Consider the following 18,078-nt stretch of genomic DNA (forward strand, 5'->3'; position numbering starts at 1 on the left):
TTGGATGGTGTATAAATACACCCAGTCACTACAAAGACAAAAGGTGTCCTTCCTAATTCAGTTCCTGGAGAGGCAGGAAATTGCTTAGGGATTTCACCATGGGAGTTAGAGAGTTTAATGGCTGTGATAGGAGAAAATTGAGGATGGATTAACAACATTGTAGTTACTCCACAACACTAATCTAACTGACAGAGTGAAAAGGAAGCCTGTCCAGGTTAAAAAATATTCCAAAACATGCATCCTGTTTGCAACAAGGCATTAAAGTAATAGTGCAAAAAATGTGGCAAAGCAATTAACTTTCTGTCCTGAAAGCAAAGTGTTATGTTAAGGGAAAATCCAATACAACACATTACTTAGTACCACTCTCCATATTTTCAAGCATAGTGGTGGCTGCATCATGTGATGGGTATGCTCGTAATCGTTAAGTACTGGGATGTTTTCAGGATAAAAAAAACAAACCATGGCGCTAAACGCTGGAAAAATCCTAGAGGAAAATCTGGTTCCGTCTGCTTTCCAGCAGACACTGGGAGATTAATTCAGCTTTCAGCAGGACAATAACCTAAAACCCAAGCCCAAATTTACACTGGAGTTGCTTACCAAGAAGACAGTGAAGGTTCGAGTTAGTTTTGGTCGAGTTACAGTTTTAGCTTAAATCTGCTTGAAAATGTATGGCAAGACCTGAAAATAGTTGTCTAGCAATGATCAACAACCAATTTGACAGAGCTTGAAGAATTTTGAAAATAATAAATAGGCAAATTTTGCACAATCCCGGTGTGGAAAGACTTACCCAGAAAGTCTCACAGTTGTAATCGCTGCCAAAGGTGATTCTAACATGTATTGAGTCAGGGTGTTGAATACTTATCTAATCAAGATATATTCTTATTATTTTTCATGACAAGAGTATTTTGTGTAGATTGTTGACCAAAAAATGACAATTCAATCCATGGATAATGCCACTTTGTAACAACAACAAAATGGGGAAAAATTCAAGCGGTGTGAATACTTTCTGAAGGCACTGTAACAATGGTTTTGCTTATTTTGCTTTGTTTGTTTGAAAGACAAAAGCGTTCAATCAAGAACTGGGTCAAGTGGCTGGGGCTACATAAGGTGAATAGAGTACATTTATGACAAGAGTGTTCAGCAGTTGATTTTACCCAGATATTTCTGCCAGTCTTTGCCATGTATTTCTTCCATCAGGTTCCTAATCCTGATAACAGTGGGCTCTGCACTTCCCCCCATGTTAGTTTTGCCTGCAGGAATGGCGAGAATTAAATACATTAAATCTACCTTGAATTGTATTATACATTCACACATGCAGTACCAGTCAAAAATTTGGACACACCTACTTATTCAAGGGGTTTTCTTAATTTTTACTATTTTCTACATTGAAGACATCAAAACTATGAAACACATATGAAATTATGTAGTAACCATAAAGTGTTAAATCAAAATATGTTTTATATTTGAGATTCTTCAAAGAAGCCACCATTTGCCTTGATGGCAGCTTTGCACACTCTTGGCATTCTCTCAACCAGCTTCACCTGGAATGCTTTTCCAACAGTCTTGAAGGAGTTCCCACATATGCTGAGCACTTGTTCGTTGCTTTTCCTTCACTCTGTGGTACAACTCATCCCAAACCATCTCAACTGGGTTGATGTTGGGTGATTGGAGGCCAAGTCATCTGATATAGCACTCCATCACTCTCCTTCTTGGTCAAATAGCCCTTACAGCGATTACACCGGGAGGTGTGTTGGGTCATTGTTGAAAAAACAAATGATAAGAAGTCTCTTCTTATTGGTGTCCTTTAGTAGTGGTTTCTTTGCAGCAATTCGAGCATGAAGGCCTGATTCACGCAGTCTCCTCTGAACAGTAGATGTTGAGATGTGTCTGTTACTTGAACTCTGTGAAGCATTGATTTGGGCTGCAATTTCTGAGGCTGGAAACCCTAATGAAATTATCCTCCGCATCAGAGGTAACTCTGGGTATTCCTTTCCTATGGCGATCCTCATGAGAGCCAGTTTCATCATAGCGCTTGATGGTTTTTGCAACTGCACTTGAAGAGAACTTTCGAAGTTCTTGAAATTTTCCATATTGACTGATCTTCATGTCTTAAAGTAATGATGAACTCTTGTTTCTCTTGCTTATTTGAGCTGTTCTTGCCATAATATGGACTTGGTATTTTACCAAATAGGGCTATCTTCTGTATACCACCCTTACCTTGTCACAACACAACTGATTGGCTCAAACACATTAAGAAGGAAATAATTTCCACAAATTAACTTTTAACAAGGCGCACCTGTTAATAGAAATGCATTCCAGGTGACTACATCATGAAGCTGGTTGAAAGAAGGCCCAAGAGTGTGCAAAGCTGTCATCAAGGCAAAGAGATACTTTGAAGAATCTCAAATCGAAAATATATTTGGATTTGTTTAACAGTTGTTTGGTTACTGCATGATTCCATATGTGTTGTTTCATAGTTGTGATGTCTTCACTATTATTCTACGATGTAGAAAATAATAAAAAGCCTTGAATGAGTAGGTGTGTCCAAACTTTTGACTGGTACAATACATACACACACACACACACCTGTACACAGACTCCCACACACACCTGTACACAGACTCCCACACACACACACACACACACACACACACACACACACACACACACACACACACACACACATACACACACACACACACACACACACACACACACACACACACACACACACACACACACACACACACACACACACACACACACACACACATTTGTTTTACTATCCTTGTGGGGACCAAACAATTGATTCCCATTCAAAATCATATTTTCCTTAACCCTAGACCTAACCCCAAACACCTAACACCTAACCCTAATTGTAACCCTAAACCTAACACCTAAGCCTAAAATAGCCTTTTTCCTTGTGGGGACCGGTAAATGTCCCCACTAACTGTGAGGACTTATGTTCCCCACAAGGATAGTAAAACCAAATACTCACACACAACAACATTACCATCTGTAAACATAATAATGGCCTGCTGTGTGTCTTCAAGCTCATTTCTTTCCTTAAAGACAGCCATCTTTCCATGGATTCTTTTAAATACCCTTGAGAGGTTACTTCCAGTACCATTTAATTTACCTGTTGAAGGAGGAAATCTTACTCTGAGAACTATGCATTGCCACCAACATGTTTGCCAGTCAGACACAAAAGAAAAAACAACAAACAATAATACATAATTTATTTACATACTGTAGATTGTGATGGTCAAATAATAAAAGCCATGTTCTTACCATAGGTGACATTATTTAAGTTCTGTAAAACCATGTCTGAGTGTGAGTAAGGAGAGAAGATATCAACAATCTCATTGACCTCAGATGCAAAGCTCAGAATTCCGTACCTCGGAATGACTTCAAAAAAAGATATCTGCCCAGTCAAAAATGGAGAGGAGGAAGTGTAAGAGAGAAAAGAAACACAACCAAAGCATAACAAAACAAAAGTTTCTTGATATCAAAACAAATAACTGACCATTTGTACTGCAATAGTGTTACTAGAAAGTAAAGTATTGCACGCATGACTGTAAGTCGCTTTGGATTAAAGCATCTGCTAAATGGCATATACTATTATATATTACTATGGGCCCTAATCAGACTTGAGATGAGTAGACTTAACATTGACTTAAGTCAATAAAACATGGACTTAAGTCAACATTTTATTACTTAAATCCATGTTAAGTAAACTTACCTCAAGTCTGAATAGGGCCCTAAATGTATTGTAAAGATTGTACAACAGATCTGAGCTGTCTGTTTGTCTTAATACTAGTAATACTGTACCTGGTTGATGAGGGCTTTAACACAGTTTTTGGCCACAGTAAAATTATCTCTGCTTATGCTCCCTGAATTATCCAGAGCAATGTAGATGTGGAGCTTGCCTCCCTGCCTCATCTGGATGGACCTTTGTACTTGCTGCCCATCAGCTGTAAGACAATATTCAATTCGCATGGTACAGATTTCAAAGCAAAAAAAATGTAGCACGGGGTGTATAAAACAAAACAAAAAGAGGAACAATGTCGTTCACTACATATGGGTCTTGGCAACTCACTATTGTCATCCAGGCCAGATATTGCCAGACGATTCTCGAGGGATGTAGAGAAGTACTTGGACACCTCCTCTGGGGTGTCATAGTAGTGTTTACCTGTAAAATGTAAATGTTCAAACTCTACGTATCTAGTTTAGCAGCTTCTAACTGCATCTGTGTATATTATGTGTTACATGGATTTATTGACAATGTGAGGGATGGGTTTATGGTTCCTCACTGTAACAGACAGGCTCAGTTCCTGACCAGTCTCCACCCTCCAGGCATATCCGCTCCTTCGATCCCAGCAGCATCAGTCCTAAAGAACATTCATAGGTCACCCGGTCACCTATATCAAGCATATTTCCATTGCGCTTGGCCCCCGGGGGAACGCCAGGGTCACGGCAATGTCCAGCTAGGGTGTGGGATAAGGTGGAGTAAGATAAGGAAACAATGGACCGGAGGAATTACCTTTACATACAAAAACTTTACCTTAAGAAAACACGTTATTCCAATAGACTAACGCTCTGTGCCATTTGGAACACAGCCAGCTCTACATCTGACATGCAGATCCCCAATGTCTTACAGTCCTCATGACCTAACCAACCCTTAAAGGCCCGATGCAGACATTTTTATCTCATTACAAGTAATTTCTCTGTAACAATTAAGTACCTTAGTGTGATTGTTTTCAATTGAAATGGTCAAAAAGAAACAAAAATGGCTTCTTAGCAAAGAGCAATTTCTCAAGCAAGAATTTTTCTAGGACTGTCTGGGAGTGGTCTGAGTGGGGAGAGGAAAACCAAACATGTGTTGGCATTGGCAGAGAGGTTTGGAACTCTCTTATTGGTCTATTAAGTAATTTACCACATGGTGATGTCACCATGGAAGGCCAAAACTCCATCCGACCAAAACAGGCAGAAATATCAGGTGGTTTTGTCAATCAACAATTACACTAAAAGGGCATCATCATCATTATCACAATTTCAGTGTTATTCCAACATAATAGTGTGGAAATATACATAAAAGACAGGAAAATGTTTTTGACTGCACAGGGCCTTTCAGGATCTCTGGGGGTTGGTAAAGGGATTTGTAAGAGGTTGGACCAAAGATATCTTTTCACTTACAGCCATGATCACAGATAGGCGTGTCGCCACTCCACTTCCCATTACTCTTGCAGACTCTGGAGGCGGAGCCGGCGAAAGCGTAACCGTCATGGCATTCATAAGTGGTCTGGTTCCCAACAACATACTGCAATAGGACAGGAGACACCTCACCATTTCTCAGCACACTGGGATCAGGGCATGTCATGACTGTTGGGAGCGAGATAGAGGGAGCAACAATGAGAGAGTGTAGTTGGTAGCATTAGTGAATATTCTTAATTTTTGTATTTAAGTCAGTTAAGAACAAATTCTGATTTACAATGATGGCCTACCAAAAGGCCCCCTGCGGGGACGGGGGCTGGAATTAAAAATGAAATAAATAGAAATATAGGACAAAACACACATCACCACAAGAGAGACAACACTACATAAAGAGAGACCTAAGACGACAACATAGCATGGCAGCAACACAACATGGCAGCAACACAAAACAGGGTACAAACATTATTGGGCACAGACAACAGCACGAAGGGCAAGAAGGTAGAGACAACAATACATCACGCAAGGCAGCCACAACTGTCAGTAAGAGTGTCCGTGATTGAGTCTTTGAATTAAGAGATTGAGATAAAACTGTCCAGTTTGAGTGTTTGTTGCAGCTCGTTCCAGTCGCTAGCTGCAGCGAACTGAAAAGACAAGCAACCCGGGGATGTGTGCGCTTTGGGGACCTTTAACAGAATGTGACTGGCAGAACGGGTGTTGTTTGTGGAGGATGAGAGCTGCAGTAGATATCTCAGATAGGGGGAGTGAGGCCTAAGAGGGTTTTATAAATAGGCATCAAACAGTGGGTCTTGTGACAGGTATACAGAGATGACCAGTTTACAGAGGAGTATAGAGTGCAGCGATGTGTCCTATAAGGAGCATTGGTGGCAAATCTGATGGTCGAATGGTAAAGAACATCTAGCCGCTCAAGAGCACCTTTACCTGACAATCTATAAATTTCATCTCCGTAATCTAGCATGGGTAGGATGGTCATCTGAATCAGGGTTAGTTTGGCAGCTGGGGTGAAAGAAGGAGCGATTACGATAGAGGAAACCAAGTTTAGATTTAACATTAGCCTGCAGATTTGATATGTGCTGAGAGAAGGACAGTGTACCGTCTAGCCATACTCCCAAGTACTTGTATGAGGTGACTACCACAAGCTCTAAACCCTCAGGAGGTAGTAATCACACCTGTGGGGAGAGAGGCAGTCCTCTTACCAAACGACATGACCTTTGTTTTGGAGGTGTTCAGAACAAGGTTAAGGGCAGAGAAAGCTTGTTGGACACTAAGAAAGCTTTGTTGTAGAGGATTTAACACAAAATCTGGGGAGGGGCCAGCTGAGTATAAGACTGTCATCTGCATATAAATGGATGAGAGAGCTTCCTACTGCCTGAGCTGTTGTTGATGTGAGATAGCAGATGTTCTGACTTTATACAGGGGAAGGGGAAAAACAGGGGAAAAAGAGGGAGGAGCATCGGGGCTAGTCGCATTAGAAGGGGTGGGAGATGAGGAAATGTTGGACGGGCAAGGAGGCATGGCTGAGTCAAATAGAAATTCTGACTTAATGAAGTGGTGATTAAAAAGCTCAGCCATGTGCTTCTTGTCAGTAACAAACACATCATCAACTTTAAGGGACATGGGCAGCTGTGATATATTTTTGTATTATTTATTTGGACAGGGACAATGTACAACAACAAAATAAGTACCAAAAAAAGCAGATAAATGATGCTTTGCACCAGATTTAGCTAACAGCTCATTTCCATCATTCTCTGGGCAGGTGAACATATAAACATGAAAACATTACATACAAACAGACAAAATACAGTGCATTCGGAAGTATTCAGACTAAAGGTCGACCGATTATGTTTTTTTGTTTTTTTTACACCGATACCGATACCGATTATTGGAGGATCAAAAAAGCCAATTCCGATTAATCAGACGATTTTTTTTATTTCTTTGTAATAATGACAATTACAACAATACTGAATGAACACTTATTTTAAGTTAATATAATACATAAATACTATCAATTTAGCCTCAAATAAATAATGAAACATGTCAATTTGGTTTAAATAATGCAAAAACAAAGTGTTGGAGAAGAAAGTAAAAGTGCAATATGTGCCATGTAAAAAAGCTAACGTTTAAGTTCCTTGCTCAGAACATGAGAACATATGAAAGCTGGTGGTTCCTTTTAACATGAGTCTTCAATATTCCCAGGTAAGAAGTTTTAGGTTGTAGTTATTATAAGAATTATAGGACTATTTCTCTCTATACGATTTGTATTTCATATACCTTTCACTATTGGATGTTCTTATAGGCACTTTAGTATTGCCAGTGTAACAGTATAGCATCCGTCCCCCTCCTCGCTCCTACCTGGGCTCAAACCAGGAACACATCGACAACAGCCACCCTCGAAGCAGTGTTACCCATGTAGAGCAAGTGGAACAACTACTCCAAGTCTCATAGCGAGTGACGTTTGAAACGCTATTAGCGCGCACCCGGCTAACTAGCTATCCATTTCACATCGGTTACACCAGCCTAATCTTGGGAGTTGATAGGCTTGAAGTCATAAACAGCGCAATGCTTGAAGAATTGCAAAGGCCTACCACCGCTCAGTCAGACTGCTCTATCAAATATCAAATCATAGACTTAATTATAATATAATAAACACACAGAAATACGAGCCTTAGGTCATTAATATGGTTGAATCCGGAAACTATCATCTTGAAAACAAAACGTTTTTCCTGTCAGTGAAATACGGAACCGTTCCGTATTTTATCTAACGGGTGGCATCCCTAAGTCTAAATATTCCTGTTACATTGCACAACCTTCAATGTTATGTCATAATTACGTAAAATTCTGGCAAATTAGTTCGCAATGAGCCAGGCGGCCCAAAATGTTGCATATAGCCTGACTCTGCATGCAATGAACGCAAGAGAACTGACACAATTTCACCTGGTTAATATTGCCTGCTAACCTGGATTTCTTTTAGCTAAATATGCAGGTTTAAAAATATATACTTCTGTGTATTGATTTTAAGAAAGGGATTGATGTTTATGGTTAGGTATAGTCGTGCAACGATTGTGCTTTTTTTGCAAATGCGCTTTTGTTAAATCATCCCCCATTTGGTGAAGTTGGCTGTCTTTGTTAAGAAGAAATAGTATTCACACAGTTCGCAACGAGCCAGGCGGCCCAAACTGCTGCATATACCCTGACTCTGTTGCAGAGGTGACACATTTTCCCTAGTTATAAGAAATTCATGTTAGCAGGCAATATTAACTAAATATGCAGGTTTACCTTCAGGCTCTGATCAGTCCCTACACCCAAACAAGGGCACTGCGTTCATCCACCTCTGGCCTGCTCACCTCCCTACCTCTGAGGAAGCACAGTTCCCGCTCAGCCCAGTCAAAACTGTTCGCTGCTCTGGCACCCCAATGGTGGAACAAGCTCCCTCACGACGCCAGGACAGCGGAGTCAATCACCACCTTCCGGAGACACCTGAAACCCCACCTCTTCAAGGAATACCTAGGATAGCATAAAGTAATCCTTCTAACCCCCCCCCCCCCTAAAAGATTTAGATGCACTATTGTAAAGTGGTTGTTCCACTGGATATCATAAGGTGAATGCACCAATTTGTAAGTCGCTCTGGATAAGAGCGTCTGCTAAATGACTTAAATGTAAATGTAAAAATATATACTTGTGTATTAATTTTAAGAAAGGCATTGATGTTTATGGTTAGGTACGCGTTGGAGCAACGACAGTCCTTTTTCACAAATGCGCACCGCATCGATTATATGCAATGCAGTACAGGCTAAATAAACTAGTAATATCATCAACCATGTGTAGTTAACTAGTGATTATGATTGATTGATTGATTGATTGTTTTTTATAAGATAAGTTTAATGCTAGCTAGCAGCTGGCTTCTTACTGCATTCGCGTAACAGGCAGGCTCCTTGTGGAGTGCAATGTAAAGCAGGTGGTTAGAGCGTTGGACTAGTTAACCGTAAGGTTGCAAGATTGAATCCCCAAGCTGACAAGGTAAAAATCTGTCGTTCTGCCCCTGAACAAGGAAGTTAACCCACCATTCCTAGGCCGTCATTGGAAATAAGAATGTGTTCTTAACTGACTTGCCTAGTTAAAAAATATTATATTAAAAAAATAAAGAATAAAAATAAAATAAAATAAAAAAATCGGTGGCCCAAAATACTGATTACCGATTGTTATGAAAACTTGAAATCTTTCCTAATTAATCAGCCATTCCGATTAATCGGTTGACCTCTAGTCTGAATGTAGACGCCTTCTGATTGTGTCTGAAGGTCACAACACTCAAAACAGGTTTTAACACACACACTGAGATCTCCTGAAGAGGAAACCTTACAGTTTATCATAACATAATTTATTAACCCTTTAAAAGGTATAAGGCATTGGTTTAACCTTCTTCATGTGCAATATTTCGATTTTATTTTGTGTTATACCACTCAAATATTATCAGGTCCAATAGCAATGATTGCAACGACTATTATTTGCAATGTCTTGACTTCTGTATTGAAACTTGTCTGTATGTCCAGAACTTTGTTTTTCTTAATGTCTGGTGTATTCGGGAAATATTCAGACCCCTGGACTTTATCCACGTTGTGTTAGGTTACAGCCTTATTCCTAAATTTATTACATTGCTTATCCCCCTCATCAAGCTACACACAATGCCCCATAATGACAAAGCAAAAACATGTTTTTACAGGGAAACTCAGGGACATTCAGAGACTTGTCCCGAAGCCACTCCTGCGTTGTCTTGGCTGTGTGCTTAGGTTTGTTGTCCTGTTGGAAGGAGAACCGTCACCCCTAACTGAGATCCTGAGCGCTCTGCAGCAGGTTTTCATCAAGGACCTCTCTGTACTTTGCTTCGTTAATCTTTCCCCTGATCTTGACTAGTCTCCCAGTACCTGCCACTGAAAAACATCCCCACAGCATGATGCTGCCACCACCATGCTTCACCGTAGGTATGGTGCCATGTTTCCTTCAGAAGTGATGCTTGGTATTCAGGCCAAATAGTTCAATCTTGGTTTCATCAGACCAGAGAATATTGTTTCTCATGGTCCGAGAGTCCTTTGGGTGCATTTTGGCAAACTCCAAGCGGGCTGTTATGGGCCTTTTACTGAGGAGTAGCTTCCATCTGGAGTGCTGCAGAGATGGTTGTTCTTCTGGAAGGTTCTCCAATTTCCACAGAGGAACTCTGGAGCTCTGTCAGAGTGACAATCAGGTTCTTGGTCACCTCCCTGACCAAGGCCCTTCTTGTTCAGTTTGGCTGGGCAGCCAGAGTCTTGGTGGTTCCAAACTTCTTCCATTTAAGAATGATGGAGGCCACTGTGTTCTTGGGGACCTTCAATGCTGTAGACAGTTTTTGGTATCCTTCCCCAGATCTGTGCCTCGACACAATCCTGTCTCTGAGCTCTACGGACAATTCCTTCAATCTCATGGCTTGGTTTTTGCTCTGACATGCACTGTCAAATGTGGGACCTTTATATAGACAGGTGTGTGCCTTTCGAAATCATGTCCAATCAATTGAATTTACCACAGTCGGACTCCAATCAACTTGTGGAAGCATCTCGAATGGAAACAGGATGCACCTGAGCTCAATTTCGAGTGTCATAGCAAAGGGTCTGAATACTTATGTCAATAAGAAAATTCTAAAAACCTGTTTTCGCTTTGTCATTATGGGGTATTGAGGATTTGTTTTATTTAATCAATTTTAGAATAAGGCTGTAACGTAACAAAATGTGGAAAAAGTGGAAGGGGTCTGAATTAGAGGTCAACCGATTAACCGGAATGGCCGATTAACTAGGGCCGATTTCAAGTTTTCATAACAATCGGTAATCGGTATTTTTGGCCACAGATTGGCCATTTATTTTTTATTTTTTATATATAATATTTTTTAACTAGGCAAGTCAGTTAAGAACACATTCTTATTTTCAATGACGGCCTAGGAACGGTGGGTTAACTGCCTTGTTCAGGGGCAGAACAACAGATTTTTACCTTGTCAGCTTGGGGAGTCAATCTTGCAACCTTACAGTTAACTAGTCCAACGCTCCAACCACCTGCTTTACATTGCACTCCACGAGGAGCCTGCCTGTTACACGAATGCAGTAAGAAGCCAAGGTAAATTGCTAGCTAGCATTAAACTTATCTTGTAAAAAACAATCAATCAATCAATCATAATCACTAGTTAACTACACATGGTTGATGATATTACTAGTTTATCTAGCCTGTACTGCGTTGCATATAATCGATGCGGTGCGCATTCGTGAAAAAGGACTGTCGTTGCTCCAACGTGTACCTAACCATAAACATCAATGTCTTTCTTAAAATCAATACACAAGTATATATTTTTAAACCTGCATATTTAGTTAATATTGCCTGCAAACATGAATTTCTTTTAACTAGGGGAAATGTGTCACCTCTGCAACAGAGTCAGGGTATATGCAGCAGTTTGAGCTGCCTGGCTCATTGTGAACTGTGTGAATACTATTTCTTCCTAACAAAGACAGCCAACTTCGCCAAACGGGGGATGATTTAACAAAAGCGCATTTGCGAAAAAAGCACAATCGTTGCACAACTGTACCTAACCATAAACATCAATGCCTTTCTTAAAATCAATACACAGAAGTATATATTTTTAAACCTGCATATTTAGCTAAAAGAAATCCAGGGTAGCAGGCAATATTAACCAGGGGAAATTGTGTCAGTTCTCTTGCGTTCATTGCACGCAGAGTCAGGCTATATGCAACAGTTTGGGCCGCCTGGCTCGTTGCGAACTAATTTGACAGAATTTTACGTAATTATGACGTAACATTGAAGGTTGTGCAATGTAACAGGAATATTTAGACTTAGGGATGCCACCCGTTAGATAAAATACGGAACGGTTCCGTATTTCACTCAAAAAAATAAACGTTTTGTTTTCGAGATGATAGTTTGCGGATTCGACCATATTAATGACCTAAGGCTCATATTTCTGTGTGTTTATTATATTATAATTAAGTCTATGATTTGATATTTAATAGAGCAGTCTGACTGAGCGGCAGTAGGCACCAGCAGGCTCGTAAGCATTCATTCAAACAGCACTTTCGTGCGTTTTGCCAGCAGCCCTTTGCAATTCTTCAAGCATTGCGCTGTTTATGACTTCAAGCCTATCAACTCCCAAGATTAGGCTGGTGTAACCGATGTGAAATGAATAGCTAGTTAGCCGGGTGCGCGCTAATAGCGTTTCAAACGTCACTCGCTCTGAGACTTGGAGTAGTTGTTCCACTTGCTCTACATGGGTAACACTGCTTCGAGGGTGGCTGTTGTCAATGTGTTCCTGGTTTGAGCCCAGGTAGGAGCGAGGAGAGGGACGGAAGCTATACTGTTACACTGGCAATACTAAAGTGCCTATAAGAACATCCAATAGTGAAAGGTATATGAAATAAAAATCGTATAGAGAGAAATAATCCTATAATTCCTATAATAACTACAACCTAAAACTTCTTACCTGGGAATATTGAAGACTCATGTTAAAAGGAACCACCAGCTTTCATATGTTCTCATGTTCTGAGCAAGGAACTTAAACGTTAGCTTTTTTACATGGCACATATTGCACTTTTACTTTCTTCTCCAACACTTTGTTTTTGCATTATTTAAACCAAATTGAACATGTTTCATTATTTATTTGAGGCTAAAATGATAGTATTTATGTATTATATTAACTTAAAATAAGTGTTCATTCAGTATTGTTGTAATTGTCATTATTACAAAGAAATAAAAAAAATCGTCTGATTAATCGGAATTGGCTTTTTTTGGGTCCTCCAACATTCAGTATCGGCGTTGAAAAATCATAATCGGTCGACCTCTAATTCAGACTCCTGTCTGGATCCCACTGGGGTTATCTGGTTTTCTGAGAACACAAGGCTGCCACAGACCTGATGAAACCAGCCACCTGTCAGAAGATGCTTACACTTGTTCACATTGTTATGACTCTATACTTGTGATGAAAGGTCAAGTTTCGGTCAAACCCATTTCTGAGTTTTTACTTGCTGATAAGGTGGTTCCTGCTGTCAGGGGGAGGTTAGATTTATTAAAATGTTGTTGCTAGGGAAAGTTACGTATGGTAATTGGGGATGCTATATGAGTTACAGGATGTCTTAGACATTTTGCAGAACTTGGGGGAGAAACTATCATATACTGTTATACTGTAGTCTGTACCAACTTCTGCCTACAAATTGTATTACTAAAGGAGTCTTTGTTTTAATACTTAGACTCTTTGTTTATGTTTCCTTTCCATTACTAATGTATGTTTGATAATTATATAGACCTGATCATTTGTTGAGGAAATTGACCAACACACATATCCCAGTTATTGCACCTACTGAAATTGCACTGTGTTTTAATCAATTCTAAGGATTTGTAGGATTTGGTACGTAAATGTTATTCTCTCTGTATAGTATGATATATAACTTTACATTACAAATGGAATAGCGGTCATACAATATCGTACAAATTAGTGTCATAAGTCTTAAGGCCTTTACTCACAACTGCGCTGAGATCCTTTCGTTCAAATTCTGAAAGAATACAGATTCCGATTTTGATGCACTATACCATTCACACCAAGTCCTAGGAGTTTTTCACTCCACTTCTCAGACAAATTCGCAGAACGTCACCAACACTGCTGCGTTCATTCTCAGTGGCAATATGTTGTTCAAAGTGGCTAGAGAGGACGCAGTAATGAGAGAAAAATCATATACTACTGTAAAAAAAGTTCTGATAGGCCATTCATTCTATACTGTAGGATGAATCATGAAAAGCTACGTTTTCATTCAGTTGCACCCCATTTAATATGAGAGGAAATGCAAAACTGCTACCAGTCGTCATTCCTCGAACATATATGCTGACTATCATTCCACTTGCTGCTGCCTATAATTTTATTTCGATCTGATTAAAGAGATGAAGTCTAGACAAGCTAGGCCTATTTTAGGAAACTTTATGAATGGACATAGAACATTTGTGAACTCGTACACAAACCCACCCACCTAAAAGTTTCCATCAAAGCCGTGATATAGACTATATGAAGATGAATTGACAACCATTTAAAAAAACAGAAATACAGGCACGCAACTTGCCCATAGCCTAATGATCAGCCGTTATTACATTTTAGTGAAGAAATGGGTGGTTATTTTGACATTTTAACATTTTAATTGGTTGGGTGCTTTATCTAAATCAGTGCAACCACTTATTCATAAGGGTAAACTCCAGCAGATACTTTTTTGTCTGTCTTTTAGGATTGCCTATAGCACAGGTGGTCACCAAAGATTCACTTTAGCAGGCCTATAGGCTAATATACAGTGGGGGAAAAAAGTATTTGATCCCCTGCTGATTTTGTACGTTTGCCCACTGACAAAGAAATGATCAGTCGATAATTTTAATGGTAGGTTTATTTGAACAGTGAGAGACAGAATAACAACAAAAATATTGAGAAAAACGCATGTTAAAAATTGTATAAATTGATTTGCATTTTAATGAGGGAAATAAGTATTTGACCCCCTCTCAATCAGAAAGATTTCTGGCTCCCAGGTGTCTTTTATACAGGTAACGAGCTGAGATTAGGAGCACACTCTTAAAGGGAGTGCTCCTAACCGCAGCTTGTTACCTGTATAAAAGAAACCTGTCCACAGAAGCAATCAATCAATCAGATTCCAAACTCTCCAGCATGGCCAAGACCAAAGAGCTCTCCAGGGATGTCAGGGACAAGATTGTAGACCTACACAAGGCTGGAATGGGCTACAAGACCATCGCCAAGCAGCTTGGTGAGAAGGTGACAACAGTTGGTGTGATTATTCGCAAATGGAAGAAACACAAAAGAACTGTCACTATCCCTCGGCCTGGGGCTCCATGCAAGATCTCACCTCGTGGAGTTGCAATGAGCATGAGAACAGTGAGGAATCAGCCCAGAACTACATGGGAGGATCTTGTCAATGATCTCAAGGCAGCTGGGACCATAGTCACCAAGAAAACAATTGGTAACACACTACGCCGTGAAGGACTGAAATCCTGCAGCGCCCGCAAGGTACCCCTGCTGAAGAATACATATACATGCCCGTCTGAAGTTTGCCAGTGAACATCTGAATGATTCAGAGGACAACTGGTGAAAGTGTTGTGGTCAGATTAGACCAAAATGGAGCTCTTTGGCATCAACTCAACTCGCCGTGTTTGGAGGAGGAGGAATGCTGCCTATGACCCCAAGAACACCATCTCCACCGTCAAACACGGAGGTGTAAACATTATGCTTTGGGGGTGTTTTTCTGCTAAGGGGACAGGACAACTTCACCGCATCATTTGACGGGGCCATGTACTGTCAAATCTTGGGTGAGAACCTCCTTCCCTCAGCCAGTGCATTGAAAATGGGTCGTGGATGGGTATTCCAGCATAACAATGACCCAAAACACACGGCCAAGGCAACAAAGGAGTGGCTCAAGAAGAAGCACATTAAGGTCCTGGAGTGGCCTAGGCAGTCTCCAGACCTTAATCCCATAGAAAATCTGTGGAGGGAGCTAAAGGTTCGAGTTGCCAAACGTCAGCATCGAAACCTTAATGACTTGGAGAAGATCTGCAAAGAGGAATGGGACAAAATCCCTCCTGAGATGTGTGCAAACTTGGTGGCCAACTACAAGAAACATCTGACCTCTGTGATTGCCAACAAGGGTTTTGCCACCAAGTACTAAGTCATGTTTTGCAGAGGGGACAAATACTTATTTCCCTCATTAAAATGCAAATCAATTTCTAACATTTTTGACATGCGTTTTTCTGTTTTTTTTGTTGTTATTCTGTCTCTCACTGTTCATATAAACCTACCATTAAAATGACAGACTGATCATTTCTTTGTAAGTGGGCAAACGTACAAAATCAGCAGGAGATCAAATACTTTTTTTCCCCACTGTACACATACACAAAACATTAGGCACACCTTCCTAATATGAGTTGAAGAAAATAATGGACTTGGTGAGAAAGGGCCTTTACTTGGATGACCTCACCTATCATACATCTTCGAGATTTGGAGGACGTATAATATTCTACGTCTTTCTCTGAGACCAGGCTGCTTGTGGAGTCATAAATGAGAATTACAAGGAGAATTTAAGGTTAAGGAGAACTAATAACAAAGGTACGGAGATTTTACATAGCAGGTTATATGAATTGGGTTAAGGTTAGAATAAGGGTTAGGGTTAAGTTCACCAAACTTGGTCCTGGGGACCCCAAGGGGTGCACATTATGGTTTTTGCCCTAGCACTACACAGCTGATTAAAACAATAAAAACTTGATGATAAAATGTGCACCCCTTGAGGTCCTCAGGACCGAGTTTGGAAAACCTGGGTTAGGGGAAGGGTTAGCTAAATTGTTAGTTGTCCCCAACGAGACTCGAACATGCAACCTTTGGATTGCTAGACGGTCGCAGTACACGCCCAACCATCCTCCCCGACCAACCTCCCTACTTTTATTTCTGTCTTAATTAACCATACCATTGTTGCATTTCTAAACCGAGCGTAACATTCTTATTGGAGGTACAAACATTTGATTTGAAAATGTAAAACGTCTGTCCAGTGAGTCGTCTGGTTTTAATGTGTCTTCTGTTGCATAAAAACAAGTCAGTGACCTTTTAGGTTTAAATCAACGTGAGCATGTCTGATTAGACTTTACCATTTTTTGCCTCAGACAAGAAAGGCTTGGAAGCTACTACATGCTTTCAGAGAGGAGGGAAGGCCATTCCATTTCTTTGTTGCTTTGAATGAGAAGGCAGATTGGGCAAGGGTGGTGGACCTTTTGGGGATGGTTGTCAAAGACCCTCAGGGGTGGATGTGCAACATTGTGTGTTATCTTGAACAGCAGAAAGATCTGAGTACAGAATTAAGTTATCCAAATTGAACATATATTCACCATACCCCTGCACTCACTGCCTCGTCGACTGGGGCTTGGGGACCAGCGATTATGGCCCAGACATCTGTGCATACGTTTGGGGTAAGGGTAATAACCATCAGGACAGTGGTACAACAGCTCACTGCCCACATTTGATCCATTTGAGAGACTGTACTCCCCTCCTCGAATTGACATGCCATCAGTACTGCAGACAGAAACTCCAGACGAGAGTACTGAGAGAGCTAGAGAGAGAGAGAGAGAGAGAGAGAGAGAATGAGGGTGTGTGCTTGTGTAATTGGCAGAAGTGTGCAAGATAGTTTGAACATAACATTATAGGTACAGCATAAAGACAAGTATCTATGGCTCTGTAGGTCTGATGCAAAGCTAGGATTCAGGAAAAAAACAACTGTCACTCTTGCCTTTACTAATAGTCATATACACACTATTGCTATACTTTTATTTTCGATCAAAGTATGATTATATTGCTCAACACCTTAAGGAGTAAGACAGGTAACATAAATACAAACATATACCAAGGACTTACCAGTGCAGACAAGGCAGAGAATTAAGGAGTATATCAAAGTCAATATTTCAGGTCCCATCCCTGTGTCTTAAGAGTTGCAGTAATTGAGACAAGGTTTAGAGTTGAGCATTTGGGAATGTGCGTTATTTGTGGGCATAAATATGGAGCCTGAGATTTTATGCTGAGAATCGAAAAGGTAAGCAAACACTATTATATCAATAACGCGGTCACTGTTTAACTAGGCCACTGTTAAACATACACACACAGCAATAAACTTGACTTTGGCTCAGACCCATCACTCATTGATTTGCTTTTACGGTAAAAGGAGAGCTCTAAGACCCATAGTTATTTGCCAACATAGTCTCCCAGGTATTCATCAGTGAAGAAGATATTGATTCACATATTTTCTTCAT

At 40.3% G+C, this 18,078-nt stretch overlaps 1 protein-coding gene across 4 annotated transcripts in view; it reads right to left on the reverse strand.

Annotated features, from left to right (window-relative positions):
* Positions 1–17,843, reverse strand: part of LOC115157306 (complement factor B) — a 43,622-nt gene extending 25,779 nt beyond the window's left edge. For 3 of the 4 annotated variants that reach the window (XM_029705446.1, XM_029705443.1, XM_029705445.1), the window contains exons 1-9: positions 17,687–17,843; positions 17,169–17,384; positions 5,197–5,382; positions 4,314–4,487; positions 4,100–4,192; positions 3,832–3,974; positions 3,292–3,424; positions 2,999–3,139; positions 1,155–1,250 (exon numbers count right to left, since the gene is read on the reverse strand). In XM_029705446.1, the coding sequence (XP_029561306.1) occupies positions 1,155–1,250; positions 2,999–3,139; positions 3,292–3,424; positions 3,832–3,974; positions 4,100–4,192; positions 4,314–4,487; positions 5,197–5,382; positions 17,169–17,384; positions 17,687–17,744 (1,240 nt within the window). In that variant the 5' untranslated portion in view covers positions 17,745–17,843. The remainder of the gene's footprint in view (positions 1–1,154; positions 1,251–2,998; positions 3,140–3,291; positions 3,425–3,831; positions 3,975–4,099; positions 4,193–4,313; positions 4,488–5,196; positions 5,383–17,168; positions 17,385–17,686) is intronic. The other variant, XM_029705444.1, reaches the window with a different exon arrangement.
* Positions 17,844–18,078: the final 235 nt, after the last annotated feature.

Source organism: Salmo trutta, chromosome 21 (assembly GCF_901001165.1).
Source record: "Salmo trutta chromosome 21, fSalTru1.1, whole genome shotgun sequence".
NCBI lineage: Eukaryota > Metazoa > Chordata > Actinopteri > Salmoniformes > Salmonidae > Salmo > Salmo trutta.